Here is a 21215-nt window from a genome sequence, read left to right on the forward strand (position 1 = left end):
ATCCATATAAATAATAATTATCTCGAAGGATTTTTATGCAGGAAGCAGGTCAAAGAAAGGTCGGTATTTTGGAATAGAGGTGCGAGCAATTGATGGATAGAATTTACAATTATTCGTGAGTTAGTAGGTAGGGGCGTGGTGGTAAGTAGCGATTGAACAGGATTAGAAGTATTAGAAGATACTTTAACAGCATATGACAGAAGAAGAGATTGTAGTATTGAGGTTAGTGGTGGCTTATTAGCTTTCCTAGCATCGGGGCTTGAGCGAAAGGTACCAAAGGAGAGGCGAAGAGCAGTGTTGTGTACAGATTTCAAAGAGTCAGTTTTAGACTTAGCAGTGATAAAACAACGGTAGTCAAGCTTTGAGATAATGATTTAAATCATAAAAAACTATGGAGAGGAAGTAGATATGGGACAATTATCGATATATAATGAGGTAAAGCACATAGGGAATGCAAATAAGGAATTTGATGTATAATAAATGGATAACGTAAAAAAATTATTAAAAATTAGAAATAAAACAGAGTGTATGGCTCAAATTAAGAAGAAATTGTACAAAAAGAGAACACAATTGAAGATATTACAACATAGATTTATAATAACATAAAAGAGTTGGAAAGAAAGGGCGAATAAAAGAAAGAAATAAGTTAGGGAAAACGGGGATGAAATGTGAAGAAAGAGAAAACGATTGAAGACATTACAACATAGATTAATAATAACATAAAAGAGTTGGAAAGAAAGGGCGAATAAAAGAAAGAAATAAGGAAAACGGGGATGAAATGTGAAGGAAGAGAAAACAATTGAATATATTACAACATAGATTAATAATAACATAAAAGAGTTGGAAAGAAAGGGCGAATAAAAGAAAGAAATAAGGAAAACGGGGATGAAATGTGAAGGAAGAGAAAACAATTGAATATATTACAACATAGATTAATAATAACATAAAAGAGTTGGAAAGAAAGGGCGAATAAAAGAAAGAAATAAGTTAAGGAAAACGGGGATGAAATGTGAAGGAAGAGAAAACAATTGAATATAGTACAACATAGATTAATAATAACATAAAAGAGTTGGAAAGAAAGGGCGAATAAAAGAAAGAAATAAGTTAAGGAAAACGGGGATGAAATGTGAAGGAAGAGAAAACAATTGAATATATTACAACATAGATTAATAATAACATAAAAGAGTTGGAAAGAAAGGGCGAATAAAAGAAAGAAATAAGTTAAGGAAAACGGGGATGAAATGTGAAGGAAGAGAAAACAATTGAATATATTACAACATAGATTAATAATAACATAAAAGAGTTGGAAAGAAAGGGCGAATAAAAGAAAGAAATAAGTTAAGGAAAACGGGGATGAAATGTGAAGGAAGAGAAAACAATTGAATATAGTACAACATAGATTAATAATAACATAAAAGAGTTGGAAAGAAAGGGCGAATAAAAGAAAGAAATAAGTTAAGGAAAACGGGGATGAAATGTGAAGGAAGAGAAAACAATTGAATATATTACAACATAGATTAATAATAACATAAAAGAGTTGGAAAGAAAGGGCGAATAAAAGAAAGAAATGAGTTAAGGAAAACGGGGATGAAATGTGAAGAAAGAGAAAACGATTGAAGACATTACAACATAGATTAATAATAACATAAAAGAGTTGGAAAGAAAGGGCGAATAAAAGAAAGAAATGAGTTAAGGAAAATGGGGATGAAATGTGAAGGAAGAGAAAACAATTGAATATATTACAACATAGATTAATAATAACATAAAAGAGTTGGAAAGAAAGGGCGAATAAAAGAAAGAAATGAGTTAAGGAAAACGGGGATGAAATGTGAAGAAAGAGAAAACGATTGAAGACATTACAACATAGATTAATAATAACATAAAAGAGTTGGAAAGGAAGGGCGAATAAAAGAAAGAAATAAGTTAGGGAAAACGGGGATGAAATGTGAAGGAAGAGAAAACAATTGAATATAGTACAACATAGATTAATAATAACATAAAAGAGTTGGAAAGAAAGGGCGAATAAAAGAAAGAAATAAGTTAAGGAAAACGGGGATGAAATGTGAAGGAAGAGAAAACAATTGAATATAGTACAACATAGATTAATAATAACATAAAAGAGTTGGAAAGAAAGGGCGAATAAAAGAAAGAAATGAGTTAAGGAAAATGGGGATGAAATGTGAAGGAAGAGAAAACAATTGAATATATTACAACATAGATTAATAATAACATAAAAGAGTTGGAAAGAAAGGGCGAATAAAAGAAAGAAATGAGTTAAGGAAAACGGGGATGAAATGTGAAGGAAGAGAAAACAATTGAATATATTACAACATAGATTAATAATAACATAAAAGAGTTGGAAAGAAAGGGCGAATAAAAGAAAGAAATAAGGAAAACGGGGATGAAATGTGAAGGAAGAGAAAACAATTGAATATATTACAACATAGATTAATAATAACATAAAAGAGTTGGAAAGAAAGGGCGAATAAAAGAAAGAAATAAGTTAAGGAAAACGGGGATGAAATGTGAAGGAAGAGAAAACAATTGAATATATTACAACATAGATTAATAATAACATAAAAGAGTTGGAAAGAAAGGGCGAATAAAAGAAAGAAATAAGTTAAGGAAAACGGGGATGAAATGTGAAGGAAGAGAAAACAATTGAATATATTACAACATAGATTAATAATAACATAAAAGAGTTGGAAAGAAAGGGCGAATAAAAGAAAGAAATAAGTTAAGGAAAACGGGGATGAAATGTGAAGGAAGAGAAAACAATTGAATATATTACAACATAGATTAATAATAACATAAAAGAGTTGGAAAGAAAGGGCGAATAAAAGAAAGAAATAAGTTAAGGAAAACGGGGATGAAATGTGAAGGAAGAGAAAACAATTGAATATATTACAACATAGATTAATAATAACATAAAAGAGTTGGAAAGAAAGGGCGAATAAAAGAAAGAAATAAGTTAAGGAAAACGGGGATGAAATGTGAAGGAAGAGAAAACAATTGAATATAGTACAACATAGATTAATAATAACATAAAAGAGTTGGAAAGAAAGGGCGAATAAAAGAGAGAAATAAGTTAAGGAAAACGGGGATGAAATGTGAAGGAAGAGAAAACAATTGAATATATTACAACATAGATTAATAATAACATAAAAGAGTTGGAAAGAAAGGGCGAATAAAAGAAAGAAATGAGTTAAGGAAAACGGGGATGAAATGTGAAGAAAGAGAAAAAGATTGAAGACATTACAACATAGATTAATAATAACATAAAAGAGTTGGAAAGAAAGGGCGAATAAAAGAAAGAAATGAGTTAAGGAAAACGGGGATGAAATGTGAAGAAAGAGAAAACGATTGAAGACATTACAACATAGATTAATAATAACATAAAAGAGTTGGAAAGAAAGGGCGAATAAAAGAAAGAAATGAGTTAAGGAAAATGGGGATGAAATGTGAAGGAAGAGAAAACAATTGAATATATTACAACATAGATTAATAATAACATAAAAGAGTTGGAAAGAAAGGGCGAATAAAAGAAAGAAATGAGTTAAGGAAAACGGGGATGAAATGTGAAGAAAGAGAAAACGATTGAAGACATTACAACATAGATTAATAATAACATAAAAGAGTTGGAAAGGAAGGGCGAATAAAAGAAAGAAATAAGTTAGGGAAAACGGGGATGAAATGTGAAGGAAGAGAAAACAATTGAATATAGTACAACATAGATTAATAATAACATAAAAGAGTTGGAAAGAAAGGGCGAATAAAAGAAAGAAATAAGTTAAGGAAAACGGGGATGAAATGTGAAGGAAGAGAAAACAATTGAATATAGTACAACATAGATTAATAATAACATAAAAGAGTTGGAAAGAAAGGGCGAATAAAAGAAAGAAATGAGTTAAGGAAAATGGGGATGAAATGTGAAGGAAGAGAAAACAATTGAATATATTACAACATAGATTAATAATAACATAAAAGAGTTGGAAAGAAAGGGCGAATAAAAGAAAGAAATGAGTTAAGGAAAACGGGGATGAAATGTGAAGGAAGAGAAAACAATTGAATATATTACAACATAGATTAATAATAACATAAAAGAGTTGGAAAGAAAGGGCGAATAAAAGAAAGAAATAAGTTAAGGAAAACGGGGATGAAATGTGAAGGAAGAGAAAACAATTGAATATATTACAACATAGATTAATAATAACATAAAAGAGTTGGAAAGAAAGGGCGAATAAAAGAAAGAAATAAGTTAGGGAAAACGGGGATGAAATGTGAAGGAAGAGAAAACAATTGAATATATTACAACATAAATTAATAATAACATAAAAGAGTTGGAAAGAAAGGGCGAATAAAAGAAAGAAATAAGTTAAGAAAAATGGGGATGAAATGTGAAGGAAGAGAAAACAATTGAATATATTACAACATAGATTAATAATAACATAAAAGAGTTGGAAAGAAAGGGCGAATAAAAGAAAGAAATAAGTTAAGGAAAACGGGGATGAAATGTGAAGGAAGAGAAAACAATTGAATATATTACAACATAGATTAATAATAACATAAAAGAGTTGGAAAGAAAGGGCGAATAAAAGAAAGAAATAAGTTAAGGAAAACGGGGATGAAATGTGAAGGAAGAGAAAACAATTGAATATATTACAACATAGATTAATAATAACATAAAAGAGTTGGAAAGAAAGGGCGAATAAAAGAAAGAAATAAGTTAAGGAAAACGGGGATGAAATGTGAAGGAAGAGAAAACAATTGAATATATTACAACATAGATTAATAATAACATAAAAGAGTTGGAAAGAAAGGGCGAATAAAAGAAAGAAATAAGTTAAGGAAAACGGGGATGAAATGTGAAGGAAGAGAAAACAATTGAATATATTACAACATAGATTAATAATAACATAAAAGAGTTGGAAAGAAAGGGCGAATAAAAGAAAGAAATAAGTTAAGGAAAACGGGGATGAAATGTGAAGGAAGAGAAAACAATTGAATATATTACAACATAGATTAATAATAACATAAAAGAGTTGGAAAGAAAGGGCGAATAAAAGAAAGAAATAAGTTAAGGAAAACGGGGATGAAATGTGAAGGAAGAGAAAACAATTGAATATATTACAACATAGATTAATAATAACATAAAAGAGTTGGAAAGAAAGGGCGAATAAAAGAAAGAAATAAGTTAAGGAAAACGGGGATGAAATGTGAAGGAAGAGAAAACAATTGAATATATTACAACATAGATTAATAATAACATAAAAGAGTTGGAAAGAAAGGGCGAATAAAAGAAAGAAATAAGTTAAGGAAAACGGGGATGAAATGTGAAGGAAGAGAAAACAATTGAATATATTACAACATAGATTAATAATAACATAAAAGAGTTGGAAAGAAAGGGCGAATAAAAGAAAGAAATAAGTTAAGGAAAACGGGGATGAAATGTGAAGGAAGAGAAAACAATTGAATATATTACAACATAGATTAATAATAACATAAAAGAGTTGGAAAGAAATAAGTTAAGGAAAATATGGATGAAATGTGAAGAAAGAGAAAACATAACACCAAAATGATAAAATGACTGTGACAAAAAGAGAAGTTTTGGTAGTATTTTTGTTAATATTGCTTCATGATCCGAGAGATCTTAATTAAAAACAGTACAGTCGATGGATTCTGAATCATACTATGACAAGACATATTATGGTTATTGTTAATTACGTAAACATTTCCATACAATAATCTCTTTACATTGTTCATGTTTTTTGATATTTGTTGGGCCTCCTGATTCTTGTACGACAACATGTAAACTCAACTTAAAAGCTCTGATTGATTCTCTCGGTGAAGAGTCAATATATGACTATCCAAGCAAATTCTTCACCTCAAGGGTTAAATGTCATCGTACAGATATTTTTCTTTAAGGTGCTTTAGTTTAGAAATAGACTTTTGGTACGAAATTTGTTTACGGTGACCTCTAGCCAACCTTCATTTTGCTGACTTCGTTCGTTGTTGTACCATCCAAAGCTAAACCCTCGTTCATAACATTCTCCAAAAACGAATTCGTCTTCTCCTCGTCGTGTATCAAGTTACTTCCATGGGTTTCTATTAACATGTAAAAATTATGTTGACCGATGGGCGGTGGGACCTTCAAATGTTTCAAAACTAGATCCATACATAAATTGTCGATTAATTCGCACGATGATAAAATTTCTCCTAATTCTCTTTTGGCTTTTTTCAATGTTCTCAAAACTTCTTCGAACGAATTTAAACCTGAAATACAGATTAAATTAGTGTCATGAAGGTTGTTTATATTGATTTGTTCACCCAGTAACGCCACGTTGATAGCTTTGGGTTTCGTTGGACAACTAATCGCAACTTTAGTAACAACTCCCAAGGTTCCTTCGGATCCTATGAAGAGGTGTTTCAAATGATATCCCGTATTGTCTTTTTTTAAAGTGTTCAAGCAGTCGATTACTTCGCCGTCTGCTTTAACCTAAAAAATATCATGTTAGTTGATATATTTTTTGATGTACTTTTATTATCTTACGGCTTCTATACCGAGGATACTTCCGTGTAGGTTTCCGTAGCGTAAAAGTCTTAAACCGCCGGCGTTTGTGGATACATTTCCTCCAATATAACAGGATCCTTTAGCGCCAAGGTCTAAAGGTATCATCAAATCATGATTCGCTACGTAATTTTCTAGGTTTTCGAGTATACAACCAGCTTGACAAGTCAGAACACCTAAAATATAAAAAGTTGTTAATTATTCTAAAGTTATAAAATATTGTGTATAATGAGTTGCGGCGGCCATTTGAGGGGTGAATACCCGGACTAGTACTATGATATTGTGCTATTTAATTGTTTATTTATTTTACAAAAACCAACAATTTTATTGCTCACGTCGTTGCCCCTTACATTAATAATAAGCTACCGCAGCCATATGCATTATCTCAGCAATACATTTGTTACGAACCAAAATCTGAATTTTTATATCCACATTCAAGTAAAAAACCCTGATGGTCAAATCAGTAGTCAAAGTGGTTGTAATAGCATGTAATTCGTGCGATTTTCGTTCCTATGAGTTATTTTCAATTTTTTACGAGCTGAATCCACATTTTTCCAGATTTTCCATCTGGCAAAAGTCGCTGGAGGTCCAATCTGTAGTCAAAATGGATATAATAGCATGTAATTCGTGCGACTTTTGTTCCTAAAGCTTATTTTCTATTTTTTAAGAGCTGAATCTGCATTTTTACAGATTTTCCATCAGGTAAAAGTCTCTGGAGGTCAAATCAGAAGTAAAAGTGGTTGTAAAAACATGTAATTCGTGCGAATTTTGTTCCTACATTTTTTTTTCATTTTTTACGAGATTAATCTGCATTTTTTCAGATTTTCCATCAGGTCAAATCACTGGAGATCAAATCTGTAGTCAAAATGGATATAATAACACGTAATTCGTGCGACTTTGGTTTCTATAGGATTTTATTTATTTTTCACGAGCTAAATCCGCATTTTTTTAAGATTTTTCATCATGTGAAAGTCGCTGGAGGTCAAATCTGTAGTCTAAATGGATAAAACAGCATCTAATTCGTGCGGCTTTTGTTCCTACAGGTTTTTTCCTATTTTTTTACGAACTGAATCTGCATTTTTTCAGATTTTCCATCAGGTAAAAGTCGCTGGAGGTCCAATCTGTAGTCAAAATGAATATAATAGCATGTAATTCGTGCGACTTTTGTTCCTATGAGTTATTTTCAATTTTTTAAGAGCTGAATCTACGTTTTTTCAGATTTTTCACACAAAGTTGATGGTTTTTTTATATATTTGTTATAACGAACATTCTAGAACCAAGAGTTTCATCCTCCTCTTCACAGAATATTTACTCGTCAGACTTAATGTCATCAGGTTCTTCTTGATGCGTCAATTACGTGTAAGGTAAGTAGTGAAAAGGTGCAGCTTGGTTTTACATCAATTGGATACAGAGGTATCGAAGTCCCGAAGAAATTTTTTGGAATGAGACCAGGAAGGCGCCACTAGAATCCTTCTAACTACCAAAATGTTTTGTCCAAAGGAAATTTTTATTTGTTTTAGTATCAAAATGATTCGCCATGTCACATTTCATGTCGTCGGGCAGAAGCTTAGTGATAATGAGTCCCACATATCCCATAGTAAGTTGTTTACCATTAAATAGTCTTTACATTGAAAGTTTGAGCTCAATTCATGGAATATTTCTGAAAAAATGTTTATTATTACCTGAGGTATCATCTAAATGGATAATTTCGTTCATCAATCCGGTCCAAAGAACGACTTCATCGAATACAGGAACAGATCCTGCTACTAGGCCAGTATTTCCACCTTGTGGACAAACGGCAAGACGATTTTCATTACAAAATGATAATATACTGGAAACCTCTTCGGTAGTTTTTGGTTTTAGGACACATTGACTATAACCTAAAAAAATTTTTATTGATAACTAGGACCTAGAAGCTACAAACGTCATTGTCATAACGTCGAGAAGTAAGTGGGAATAAGGACAAGAAGAGATACAACTGGAGTAGAATTTGGAAACAGTGGAGCTGTAAATAAAGATTGAGGAAACAGTTAACAGTGAAAATAACCTGACCAGGATTCCAAAAAGTGTATCGGAAGCTGTTAATTCAAAGCAGTAATCAACTATGTGGATTTTTCAACACGAAACAATTCCAAAAAATTTTTGTACGTGGAAGAAACATGTTTCTTTAGCATTATTCAAGTGGCAAAAGCTGCGAATACTGCAATTTGTTTGGTAGGGGTTGAAAGAGAAATTTGGAAAAAATCTTTCAGTTTTTAACAAACCAGAAGGTCGAGCTAGTGGGAAATCCACTTTCAGAATAACTTTCAATTATCAGAATAATGAGAAAATTCATTTCTATTCCATTATTGGACAACAATTCATTGTTTATCTGTACATTTAAGTCTAATCTACATTTTTTATACAACCTCCAATAGGCAAAAGTCGTAATCTGTGATTATGCCATCCGATATATTATAAATATGTTCACACCTTCAATTTTTGCATGTAGAAAATTGATTACGAATAATGTCAGATGTACGAACACAAATTCGGAAAACATTTGCCATAAAAACCATCCTTGTGCTGTTTCCCACCCTTAGATATCCAACAATATTACCCACATTATCCAGAATGGCGTCGCTACAAATGACCCTTAATTTGTAAAGCGAGTTATATATATATATATATATATATATATATATATATATATATATATATATATACGATAGCCCCTCGATTTTCCCGCATTATTCCCTCACGATGTTACCCCAAACTAAACGTTTTCAACTACAACGTAGCCGGCGATATTAATTGAGATTAGTCTTCAATTATTACTCAAAATAATTAGAGCGACGCGGCGCATAGGAGAACTTGAGCAAAAGTCGACTCAAGTTGCACGTTTAAAAGTCTGTAGCTTTCAATCTTTTTCTGATTATAGCATCTCAAAATGGACGAGCAAGGATGGGATCCTCTAAAATTTCTTCTATGTATCGGTTCGCCGTTAATTCCCTTGCTATTGAAAGGCCAAAACCATCCAGGAATCTTCTCCAATCTTCTTTTATGCAACATTGCGCGAATCTTTTTCCAGATCCTCTGTAGACTTCTATCGCTACCATCCCTGCACACACTGCTTTTGTCTGAGACGGAGCCTCATCATTCTTCAGCCCAATCAACGTGTTCCTGGAAAATCGTAGAGGGGCTGGGGTTAATATGAGACCATCTAATCCTCGCGTTTTTCTGAGCTCTTGTTGGACTTCGACACCAGTGAGGATCCGATATCTTAGCAATGTGCTGACATTGAATTTTTTTCTTTCGGAACCGCATCTTAGACAGAGTTATCAGTCTCTGAGTGACGAAGGTAAACTCTGGAAACAGCACAATAAATTACGATGTTTATTGTTATAGGAAAACTGAAGAGAGCCATCCAGATTAATCATCGTGACCTGCAGAGTTCTGAATATCGCCTAGACTTGGCTTCTACTTCTGTTTTCTGTATTGAAGAAGTGGCAACGGCGGCTTTTTATGAACAAGGCATTGGTAAATTCGTAAAACGATTATAAATCTTCAAATAATGGTTAAAATTTATCAATTAGAGCTTCTTTTGGTGGTTGAAAGGTCTAAGGTGGTTCTAAAACACTTCGTAAGTCAACATTCGAGAGAAGCGAACCTGAGGTTTGAGTCCTGTGGTGTTCTAAGTAATCGATTAATATTATCGCGTGAAGAGTGCGCTACTTGCGTACGCGCTTATAGAAGTGGGGGTTTTTACATGTTCTCTATGACGTGAACCAAACTAAGAACTCGAGGTATCGATAGATTGATACGACCCTAACAAAAGCTGCGAACATTGAGAAATCGAGTCATTACAATCAAGAAATTGTCCACTGAATCAGTTAAGATACATCGCAGTTTGCATGGGTACGTAAAAATTAGCTCAATGGAGTACTGTTTACCAACAAAGCACGATTTTTTCTAAGAAGCAACAACGTCGATGAAATATTGAGCAAGATGTCAGCTATGATATGAAGCGGCAACACTTTGGACGCTAGGGGCGGTTTAACAGCATACTGTTACATAACAGACATTTTAGAGCCTCATGCTCCATTTATAGGTCGATGGTAAATGATCTCCAAGACATAGATATCCATACTTTGGATTAACCATCGCAAAGACGTGAACAAACACTTATAGATCAATTTGAGACAGTAAGTATCCAACTGGAGGTCTAGTGGTGGTTTTAGAGTCGACCGCTTCATGATAGACATATTTGGACCTCATGCCCCATATATAGGGAAGGGAATGCTGTAAGCGGACGCCCCACAAGTTAATATATCGATGGTAAATGATCTCCAAGACGTAGCTATCCATACTTTGGATTAACCATCGCAAAGGCGTGAAGAAACACTTATGGATCAATTTGAGACAGTAAGTATCCAACTGGAGGTCTAGTGGTGGTTTATAGGGAAGGGAATGCTGTGAGCGGACGTCCCACAAGTAAATATATCGATGGTAAATGGTCTCCAAGACGTAGCTATCCATACTTTGGATTAACCATCGCAAAGGCGTGAAGAAACACTTATGGATCAATTTGAGTCAGTAAGTATCCAACTGGAGGTCTAGTGGTGGTTTTAGAGTCGACCGCTTCATGATAGACATATTTGGACCTCATGCCCCATTTATAGGGAAGGGAATGCTGTAAGCGGACGCCCCACAAGTTAATATATCGATGGTAAATGATCTCCAAGACGTAGCTATCCATACTTTGGATTAACCATCGCAAAGGCGTGAACAAACACTTATGGATCAATTTGAGACAGTAAGTATCCAACTGGAGGTCTAGTGGTGGTTTATAGGGAAGGGAATGCTGTGAGCGGACGTCCCACAAGTAAATATGTCGATGGTAAATGATCTCCAAGACGTAGCTATCCATACTTTGGATTAACCATCGCAAAGGCGTGAACAAACACTTATGGATCAATCTGAGACAGTAAGTATCCAACTGGAGGTCTAGTGGTGGTTTTAGAGTCGACCGCTTCATGATAGACATATTTGGACCTCATGCCCCATTTATAGGGAAGGGAATGCTGTAAGCGGACGCCCCACAAGTAAATATATCGATGGTAAATGATCTCCAAGACGTAGCTATCCATACTTTGGATTAACCATCGCAAAGGCGTGAAGAAACACTTATGGATCAATCTGAGTCAGTAAGTATCCAACTGGAGGTCTAGTGGTGGTTTTAGAGTCGACCGCTTCATGATAGACATATTTGGACCTCATGCCCCATTTATAGGGAAGGGAATGCTGTAAGCGGACGCCCCACAAGTAAATATATCGATGGTAAATGATCTCCAAGACGTAGCTATCCATACTTTGGATTAACCATCGCAAAGGCGTGAAGAAACACTTATGGATCAATTTGAGTCAGTAAGTATCCAACTGGAGGTCTAGTGGTGGTTTATAGGGAAGGGAATGCTGTGAGCGGACGTCCCACAAGTAAATATGTCGATGGTAAATGATCTCCAAGACGTAGCTATCCATACTTTGGATTAACCATCGCAAAGGCGTGAAGAAACACTTATGGATCAATCTGAGACAGTAAGTATCCAACTGGAGGTCTAGTGGTGGTTTTAGAGTCGACCGCTTCATGACAGACATATTTGGACTTCATGTTCCATTTATAGGGAAGGGAATGCTGTAAGCGGACGCCCCACAAGTAAATATATCGATGGTAAATGATCTCCAAGACGTAGCTATCCATACTTTGGATTAACCATTGCAAAGGCGTGAAGAAACACTTATGGATCAATTTGAGTCAGTAAGTATCCAACTGGAGGTCTTGTGGTGGTTTTAGAGTCGACTGCTTCATGACAGACATATTTGGACTTCATGTTCCATTTATAGGAAAGGGAATGCTGTGAGCGGACGCCCCACAAGTAAATATATCGATGCTGAATTATCTCCAAGACGTAGCTATCCATACTTTGGATTAACCATCGCAAAGGCGTGAAGAAACACTTATGGATCAATCTGAGACAGTAAGTATCCAACTGGAGGTCTAGTGGTGGTTTTAGAGTCGACCGCTTCATGACAGACATATTTGGACTTCATGTTCCATTTATAGGGAAGGGAATGCTGTAAGCGGACGCCCCACAAGTAAATATATCGATGGTAAATGATCTCCAAGACGTAGCTATCCATACTTTGGATTAACCATTGCAAAGGCGTGAAGAAACACTTATGGATCAATTTGAGTCAGTAAGTATCCAACTGGAGGTCTTGTGGTGGTTTTAGAGTCGACTGCTTCATGACAGACATATTTGGACTTCATGTTCCATTTATAGGAAAGGGAATGCTGTGAGCGGACGCCCCACAAGTAAATATATCGATGCTGAATTATCTCCAAGACGTAGCTATCCATACTTTGGATTAACCATCGCAAAGGCGTGAAGAAACACTTATGGATCAATTTGAGTCAGTAAATATCCAACTGGAGGTCTAGTGGTGGTTTATAGGGAAGGGAATGCTGTGAGCGGACGTCCCACAAGTAAATATGTCGATGGTAAATGATCTCCAAGACGTAGCTATCCATACTTTGGATTAACCATCGCAAAGGCGTGAAGAAACACTTATGGATCAATTTGAGTCAGTAAGTATCCAACTGGAGGTCTAGTGGTGGTTTATAGGGAAGGGAATGCTGTGAGCGGACGTCCCACAAGTAAATATGTCGATGGTAAATGATCTCCAAGACGTAGCTATCCATACTTTGGATTAACCATCGCAAAGGCGTGAAGAAACACTTATGGATCAATCTGAGACAGTAAGTATCCAACTGGAGGTCTAGTGGTGGTTTTAGAGTCGACCGCTTCATGACAGACATATTTGGACTTCATGTTCCATTTATAGGGAAGGGAATGCTGTAAGCGGACGCCCCACAAGTAAATATATCGATGGTAAATGATCTCCAAGACGTAGCTATCCATACTTTGGATTAACCATTGCAAAGGCGTGAAGAAACACTTATGGATCAATTTGAGTCAGTAAGTATCCAACTGGAGGTCTTGTGGTGGTTTTAGAGTCGACTGCTTCATGACAGACATATTTGGACTTCATGTTCCATTTATAGGAAAGGGAATGCTGTGAGCGGACGCCCCACAAGTAAATATATCGATGCTGAATTATCTCCAAGACGTAGCTATACATACTTTGGATTAACCATCGCAAAGGCGTGAAGAAACACTTATGGATCAATTTGAGTCAGTAAGTATCCAACTGGAGGTCTAGTGGTGGTTTTAGAGCCGACCGCTTCATGATAGACATATTTGGATCTCATGCCCCATTTATAGGGAAGGGAATGCTGTAAGCGGACGCCCCACAAGTAAATATATCGATGCTGAATTATCTCCAAGACGTAGATATCCATACTTTGGATTACCTACTGCGAAGGCGTGAACCATTTTGAGTCAGTACGTTGGAGCTTACAGCATCCATTAGAGGTCTAGATATAAGCCGAAATATGGTATTGAATGTTGTCATTTGATTTAGAGTGTGCTGAAAAGATGTGCAGCAATAATCCAAGCAAAGGAATTGGAAAGAAAATACGAATCGTCTTGAAACGAACAGTCGAATCGCGAGTAATGGATATAAATTAGTTGTGTATTTAAAATATAAAATAGTGAAGTGAAAATATATCAGAGGTATGTAAATGGTAGAAAAAAAAACATGAAAATAGGAAAAATCGAAGGTTATAAAACCATTTTTGTATCAGTATGAATCCCTAGCCTAATTATTGTTATATGATGTGTTGTCGTACCTCTAACAGATCGAATCCAGTCAATGTTGAAACCTTGACATTCATCCGTATCTGTAATAACGCGATTTGGTCCAAGTAAATCCTTGAAGTATTTCAAGTGATGTTGATCTAAGTTGGCGTATTGACCTCTTTTCACATAAGGATATCGGTCCTGCAATAAGACAGTCAATCGTTTTGGTTTTGTGACAATTTCAATTAAAGAACGAGTTCAATTAAAAATGATTTTTACTCAAAAGTCTATAATAAAAGTCTGAGGAAAAGATTTATTCACTTTTTTATGAAGTGAAGTAATGAGTGAAAGTTTTTTCTAAGAAAAAGTCGAAATAAAAAATTTTATTTTGGTTTGGATATACTGAAAAATAAGCTATAAAAGGAATAAAGGCAGATTGGTGGGTGGTTAGCTAGTTAATGATTTTCGTTGTAGAAATATACAAAGGGCGGCTAAATAAGCACCTTTAGTATCATATTTTGGTTGATTCATTCATCTTAACGTCAAGTTTTCAATTCAACCATGGAGAGGTACACAATTGAGCAGTGCGTTAAGATTGTTGAAGCCTTTTAAGAAAATGGGCGTTCAAATATACTTCGTGCATTTCGTGATTTTTTTGGTCAGCGTAATCGATCAAATGTGTCCACAATCGGGAGAATTGTACGCAAATTTCGGCAAATCGGGTCTGTAGGAAATGTTAAAACACCCGTGAATGATGGCCCCGTTTCTTTTGCGAAAAATATTGCTGTTGTTCGCGACAGTGTGGCAGAAGAGCCGTCAATGTCGACTCATCATCGTGCCCAACAATTAAACATCTCACGAACATCACTGATGCGAATTTTGAATATAGATTTGAATTTACACGCTTACAAGATTCAATTGACTCGAGAGCTGAAGCCTACTGACCATTTCAAGCGTCGTCAATGCGCCGAATAGTTGGTTGAACAGACTGAAATGAATGATGACTTTACAAAGAAAATCATCTTCAGCGACGAGGCACACTTTCACCTCAGTGGATTCGTTAATACGCATAATTGCCGCATTTGGGCAAATGAGAATCCACGAGTGATTGTTGAAAAGTCGATGCATCCACAAAGAGTGACTGTTTGGTGCGTTTTATGGGCTGGCGGCGTACTTCTTCGAAAATTAGGTCGGCCAAGCAGTTACCGTGAATGGTGTTCTCTATCGCGAGATGATAACGGACTTCTTGTGGCCAGAAACTGAGAATATGGACCTGGACGATATGTGGTTCCAGCAGGATGGTGTCACTTGCCACACAGCTCTTTTGCACGACAAATTCAATGGTCGTGTTATCTCACGTCGTGGTGATGTTAATTGGCCGCAACGATCATGTGATTTGACACCGATGGACTTTCTTTGGTGATATTTGAAAGAAAAAGTGTACGTCAATAAGCCAAGAACAATTCAAGATCTAAAGGATGAGATAATTCGCCACATTAACGACATAGAATCTCAATTATGTCTCAGAGTCATTGAAAATATGGCCGATATTTTGTTTCACACATAATTGTCATAGTCATAACAGGTAACAATCGATCTTTGAAACTATTTGTCATGTACTGACTAAACAATTATGTACGTGGAAGCTATGGGCGCGTTAGGAGCCACGTTTGCTCAATTTGGACTTTATTGGTGAGGTTTAAGAAAAACGAGTCGGATTATTTGGGTCGATTTATAATTGTAGATGAATCCTGGATCCACCTCTGCATTCCTAAATAAAAAAAACATTCAAGACAATAGAGTGCGAGGAGCAAACCTGCTTCGAAATAGGCAAAGACAGTTTCATCGGCTAGAAAAGTTATGATAGATCAGGGTCGATAATATTAAGATAATAGAACCCATTGCAAAAGGAGGAGAATATGAGAAAAATTATAGGAAAAATAATTTACGGGTGATCTTTGGTTGGGAAAGGGAAGGGGGGGAATTTTAAAAGATAAAAAACGGTTTATGTCGATTTCTGGCAAAACTACCCCATGTAGGAGTCCCTAGACTTGAACGACGGGGCTTAGCTGGGGCCAACGCTGGGACTTAGCAAACCAATAATGGTCAAATACTGGTTGAAGTCTGCGTAACTTAGCCCCGGCCATCTCATAGTGACCCAAGCCAAACTGAACTCTGGGTAATCCGACCTCGGCCATCTTATAGTCGGAGAGGCTTGACAGAACTGTGAATAACGTTAATAATAAATAAAGTTTTGTTCTAATATCTTATCCATACAGAAAAAGTTATAATTTGTTATAAGTAAAATTCTTTTATGTATAAAAGACAATAAAAAATAGAATAATCAAAAAAGTATCACTTCTTTATTTGTCTATTTTTACACGCAACCAGCTTGGCCCAGGGATACAGACCAGTCTTAGGTTTATCTAGACAACCATGCCGTGTCCAGACACGCAAAGCAAGCGTGGGACATTGTTATCATCCCAGAGTCCCACCAAGTTGGGGCCAAAAACGGCTTCCAAGCTAGGGTACATTCTTGCCCAAATCTGGGCCTAAAGTGGGCTCATCGTAAAATCCTATATGGGTATGAAAAAAAGTCAGATAGAAAAGTTATAGGTATAAGCAGATCTACTTTTGTATTCAAAAATTTTTCATATAACCTCAAAATTTATGTGGAAAATTGAAAAAATCAAGTTTTTCGTTTTTAATTTTTTTGTTTTTTAAAATTTTAGACTCTAATTCTTTGTGTAACATTTCACATTTTTCGCGTAATTAGAGTAGAAAAATTTAATTAATACGTAATGTTTAAAAAATATTTCGGATGCGAATTCTTTCGTCTTATTTTTTGTTTTTTCCGAGAAAGTTTACCATATTTTTTTACACCATCAGGAAATAGAGATTCCAACGGATCAAAGTCTCAATGAATTTTTGAAAAAAGCTGATATTTTGACGGGAGTATTTTCGTTGGAAAATTAGGGCGCTTCGATATTATCTCAAAATAACGTGAAAAAAATAAATATTTTAAATAAAACAAATTACAGTATATACGAGACATAAAAAGGTAACTTTTCACAAAATTTCGTGAAAAAAAAAATGTTTTTTGTAAAAGATAAAAATAAAAAAACCAAAAATTAGGTTCTTTCATTTTTTCTTATCAATTTTGAGGTTATGTGAAAAAAGTAAAAATGTAAAAGTTGTAGATAAGACTGGTAGTTTTGGTAGATCGCCCGTAAATTATTTTTCCTTCCATTTTTATTATATTTTCCTCCTTTTCCAATGGGTTTCATCCTACTATTTAAAGGCTTTTACCCTGGTCTACGAAGGCCGTTTTTTGGAATAATAATGGGAAATTGTAAAAAGGCAACTACACTTCACAACAATTGCATTTCGAATTAGTTTATCACCAACCGTATTAATCCGAGTGAATCTTCCCTGTTTCCTAACCTCAAAGTTTGACGAAGACGTCTATTTTGTGAAGAAAGACTATTATTTAAGAGAGTATAAAATATTAGAGCATCCCTGAATACCATGTTCGTATCATGGCTCTGTGGTTGTAGTTGTAATGCAGCGAGGGCTGTATTGACCAGCGCACATGACAAAACTATGACCATACAGTACTACAGGACTTCCTGGTGCAATAAGTACGACGTGGCGTTCAGTATAAACGTCCAGATCATGTATGACAATGCAACACCACATAAAGTAAGATGTGTAAGGTAGGTACTGCGACGAAGAATTATACGCTTCTTTTGAAGAAGAAGATGAAGAAAATCTCACAAGGAAACGTTATCTGCAATTTCTACGAACAAAAGTTACACCAGTTCTTGCCAATATGTTTCCAACAGTGTTTACTGGGATGTGGATTGGAAGATGAAGACCAATAAAGTAGCCCTTAAGATTTCCAAATCTAACATCTTTCGATTATTTTCTATATGGTTATTTGAATTTAAAGATTTATGTGAATGAGCGGAAGAATCTACGGAAGTTGCATTAGAAAGGGAGTTGATGAAATGACTCCGGATCTGGTTTTCACGAATGTCGTAAGTTCAAACCGACGACGAGCGGAACTAAATAGGATTTTTAACTAATTCTGCCAATTCACGTTAATCGTAATAGTCTTGGTTACCACTCGTCCCACGATTATCAATAATCCAGAATCCGATTATGTACTTTCGATGCGGCGTTGTCTAATTTCGCTTTTTTTTCGAAAAAATATTTAATAAATTCTTAAATAAAATTTTAATTCATTCTAAAATAGAAGCTACTAACTGAATTATATTGATTCAACTTCTGAATAATTTATGGAATTTATATGTACGAGGAGTGTTCTAAAAAAAATTTCACGATGACGTCTCAAAACGGTCGTTTGAGCACAATTTTCTCAACTTTTTTAATGTTATCGTCGTGCTGCAAACTTTCTCTATTGTATTCGTTCCAAACAGTTTTCTGAATATATTTTCGGATTTCTGCAGAAAATAGAGGATAATTCCCAATTCTCAAAAAACCCAAGCCATAGACTTCAACCATCCTAATACAAGAAGATTTCTACTATATAATTTCCACTTAAGGCTTTGTTCTTTGTTTGTTGCATTAACTGGATATTCGATCTGATTGGTACTCTGAACAAAGTACGGAGGCGAGTCTGTCTCATGAAGGAGCTAGGAGGACAATTCGGATCAACCCATCCTCTTACCACACTTCATACGTATAAAATCTACAACCGTCCCATAATCGTTTATAGAGCAAACACCAACTACACTCTATCTAATCATCCCTTGTCTTGCGGAAAGTCTGTTTACAGGTACTACGAATACATGTGCCAATTCAGCCCCAGTAATACTATTTCTCTTGCCAAAAACGCCCTTCTGTATCACTATTTTTTCTTGGAAACCTATGAGGAAACTTCCCTAGCTCCCATTCGACTGCTAGCAAGAGCCTACGAAGACCACCCAGAGTATTGGTTTTCTGGATAATTCCTCAATCGCCATTAGGTGAAACCTAAATCTCAACTCATCGATATTGCAGGTTTTTGTTCTTCTAAAAGGGTTTTTGAAGTAATTTTCGCAAATTTTTGATATTCAGTTCTTCTGGTATGATCCAAGAATAGTTGAGCTCAGTGCAACGTCCGGTTCCTGGTTCGAGGAGCATAGAAGTATGTTAAGTTTGGCCAATGAGGACTAGTATGCAACTGCAAAAAAGAAGCTCTTGCAAGAAGATAGTACAGCTTCGTCAGAAACAGTGGCTGATTGGTACAATTCTGCAAAGTCATCACAGAGCAGTATCTGAATTACCAGAGTGAGAGGGGATATATTGAACGACCAGGTACTGCGGTGCAGATAGATAAGGCTAAATTTGGTAGGCACAACTTCCATATGATGATCGAGATAGAGAAATCTTGATCTCACTTATCATAAAACATGTGGAAGAACTTGTTATAGAACAATACTTCTATAAACTGTGAGATTCTAAATAAAAATCATTTTTTTTAGGTTAGGTTAGGCTCGTTCTAGGTATCGTTTCAATCTCTCTGAATTATTTCAAACAATTTCTTTTCAAATTATACGTCGCCCATCCTATTTTTATACAGCTGTAGATTCCCAATGAATAGTTGCGTATTAGTCTCTTTTTGTGGTCTTGATGCAGTCGGCGTTCTGCTATAACAATGAAAAAGTTTCCATTGTGCCGATTTATATAAAAAATATGCGCTGCCATTGCAAATTCCTTTGACAATCGCTATTATAAATGTCTAAATTGTTTGGCGACTGCGTAGAAAAGTGGATTTGAATATTTTTCTAAAAACCCTCGTATTTTTTAAACTATAAAAAACAATTTTCGTATAATGTCATTTATATCTTCATACATATACTTAAAACTGGTTATTTAGATCAAAATATAGCGGTAAAATTAAATATATACGAAGATTGCTAAGAAATAAGTTATACGAGGGTTGCTAGTCAAGTTTTAAGATCAACAAATAAAAACAACTTTTTTTGAACGATTGTCAAATTATCGGTATCGGTATCCAACGCGAATAAATTTTTTTTACTACCAAATGTTCATGCAATATCGAATGTATGCGAGTGGAATTAACGCCTAAGTACACCTCAATCTGACGGTATGTGACATGACGATCTAGCATTATCAGTTTACGTATAGACGATTTTGGACGACCTGGTGCTTCCAAGTCTAAGCAAGTTGAATCATATTCTCGTATTTACATCCACTTCTGAACATATTTCAATATTTTCTTTATAAAAACATCAAATCAGTGTTCTATTAAATGTAATTTCTCAACGTTTCAAAATTTTCACAATAATTTTCTATGGAACGTGGAAATATTTCCGTAGTAACGACTGAACGCCGACTGACTCGATCAGTGCAGAACTAAACGGAAGCGTTGAATACTTTCTGAATAACCATCGTATATGCAGTTATCACGCGATACATTCAACTGTTTTATAATAAAAATTCAAAAACTCAAAAATATTTTCAATCACTTTACGATATATAAATTTATGTTTAAATCTGGCATCGCTGTAAAAGATAATATTGCTCGTGATCTGTATCCTACCTTAGTTAACTGCGGTAGCGTGCTTGCGCTGGCGAGTTGTCTGGAAAACTGGAAGGGCCGCTCTAGCGAGGGTCTCGCTGGGAAAGGGCGCCTCCCCGGGGATTGGGTGAGCGGCCCGATCAACTGTCGGACTCCCTTGAGAAACATGTGGCGCTGTTAGACGGAAAAGGGGAATTTTGAATTATTCCACGAATCTGGAAAACGTTAACTTTATTAGTTTTGCGTTGAGACTTTAGTTTTTTTTAACAATATATGTGTCAGATAACCCTCAGGATAACATTCACGTAACTTCTTTACTGTTTCTTTGATTGTATTAACCTAAATTCTTATTCTC

At 35.2% G+C, this 21215-nt stretch overlaps 1 protein-coding gene across 6 annotated transcripts in view; it reads right to left on the reverse strand.

Moving 5' to 3' along the window:
• Positions 1-21215, reverse strand: part of LOC130443803 (D-2-hydroxyglutarate dehydrogenase, mitochondrial) — a 77736-nt gene that overhangs the window by 6503 nt on the left and 50018 nt on the right. For 5 of the 6 annotated variants that reach the window (XM_056778649.1, XM_056778650.1, XM_056778646.1 and 2 more), the window contains 6 exons: positions 20882-21075; positions 14361-14511; positions 8251-8448; positions 6551-6744; positions 6328-6496; positions 5987-6273 (listed from right to left, as the gene is read on the reverse strand). In XM_056778649.1, coding sequence (XP_056634627.1) covers positions 5987-6273; positions 6328-6496; positions 6551-6744; positions 8251-8448; positions 14361-14511; positions 20882-21028 — 1146 coding nt within the window. In that variant the 5' untranslated portion in view covers positions 21029-21075. Of the gene's footprint in view, positions 1-5986; positions 6274-6327; positions 6497-6550; positions 6745-8250; positions 8449-14360; positions 14512-20881; positions 21090-21215 lie in introns of all 6 variants that reach the window. The other variant, XM_056778648.1, reaches the window with a different exon arrangement.

Source organism: Diorhabda sublineata, chromosome 5 (genome assembly GCF_026230105.1).
Source record: "Diorhabda sublineata isolate icDioSubl1.1 chromosome 5, icDioSubl1.1, whole genome shotgun sequence".
Classification (NCBI taxonomy): Eukaryota; Metazoa; Arthropoda; class Insecta; order Coleoptera; family Chrysomelidae; genus Diorhabda; species Diorhabda sublineata.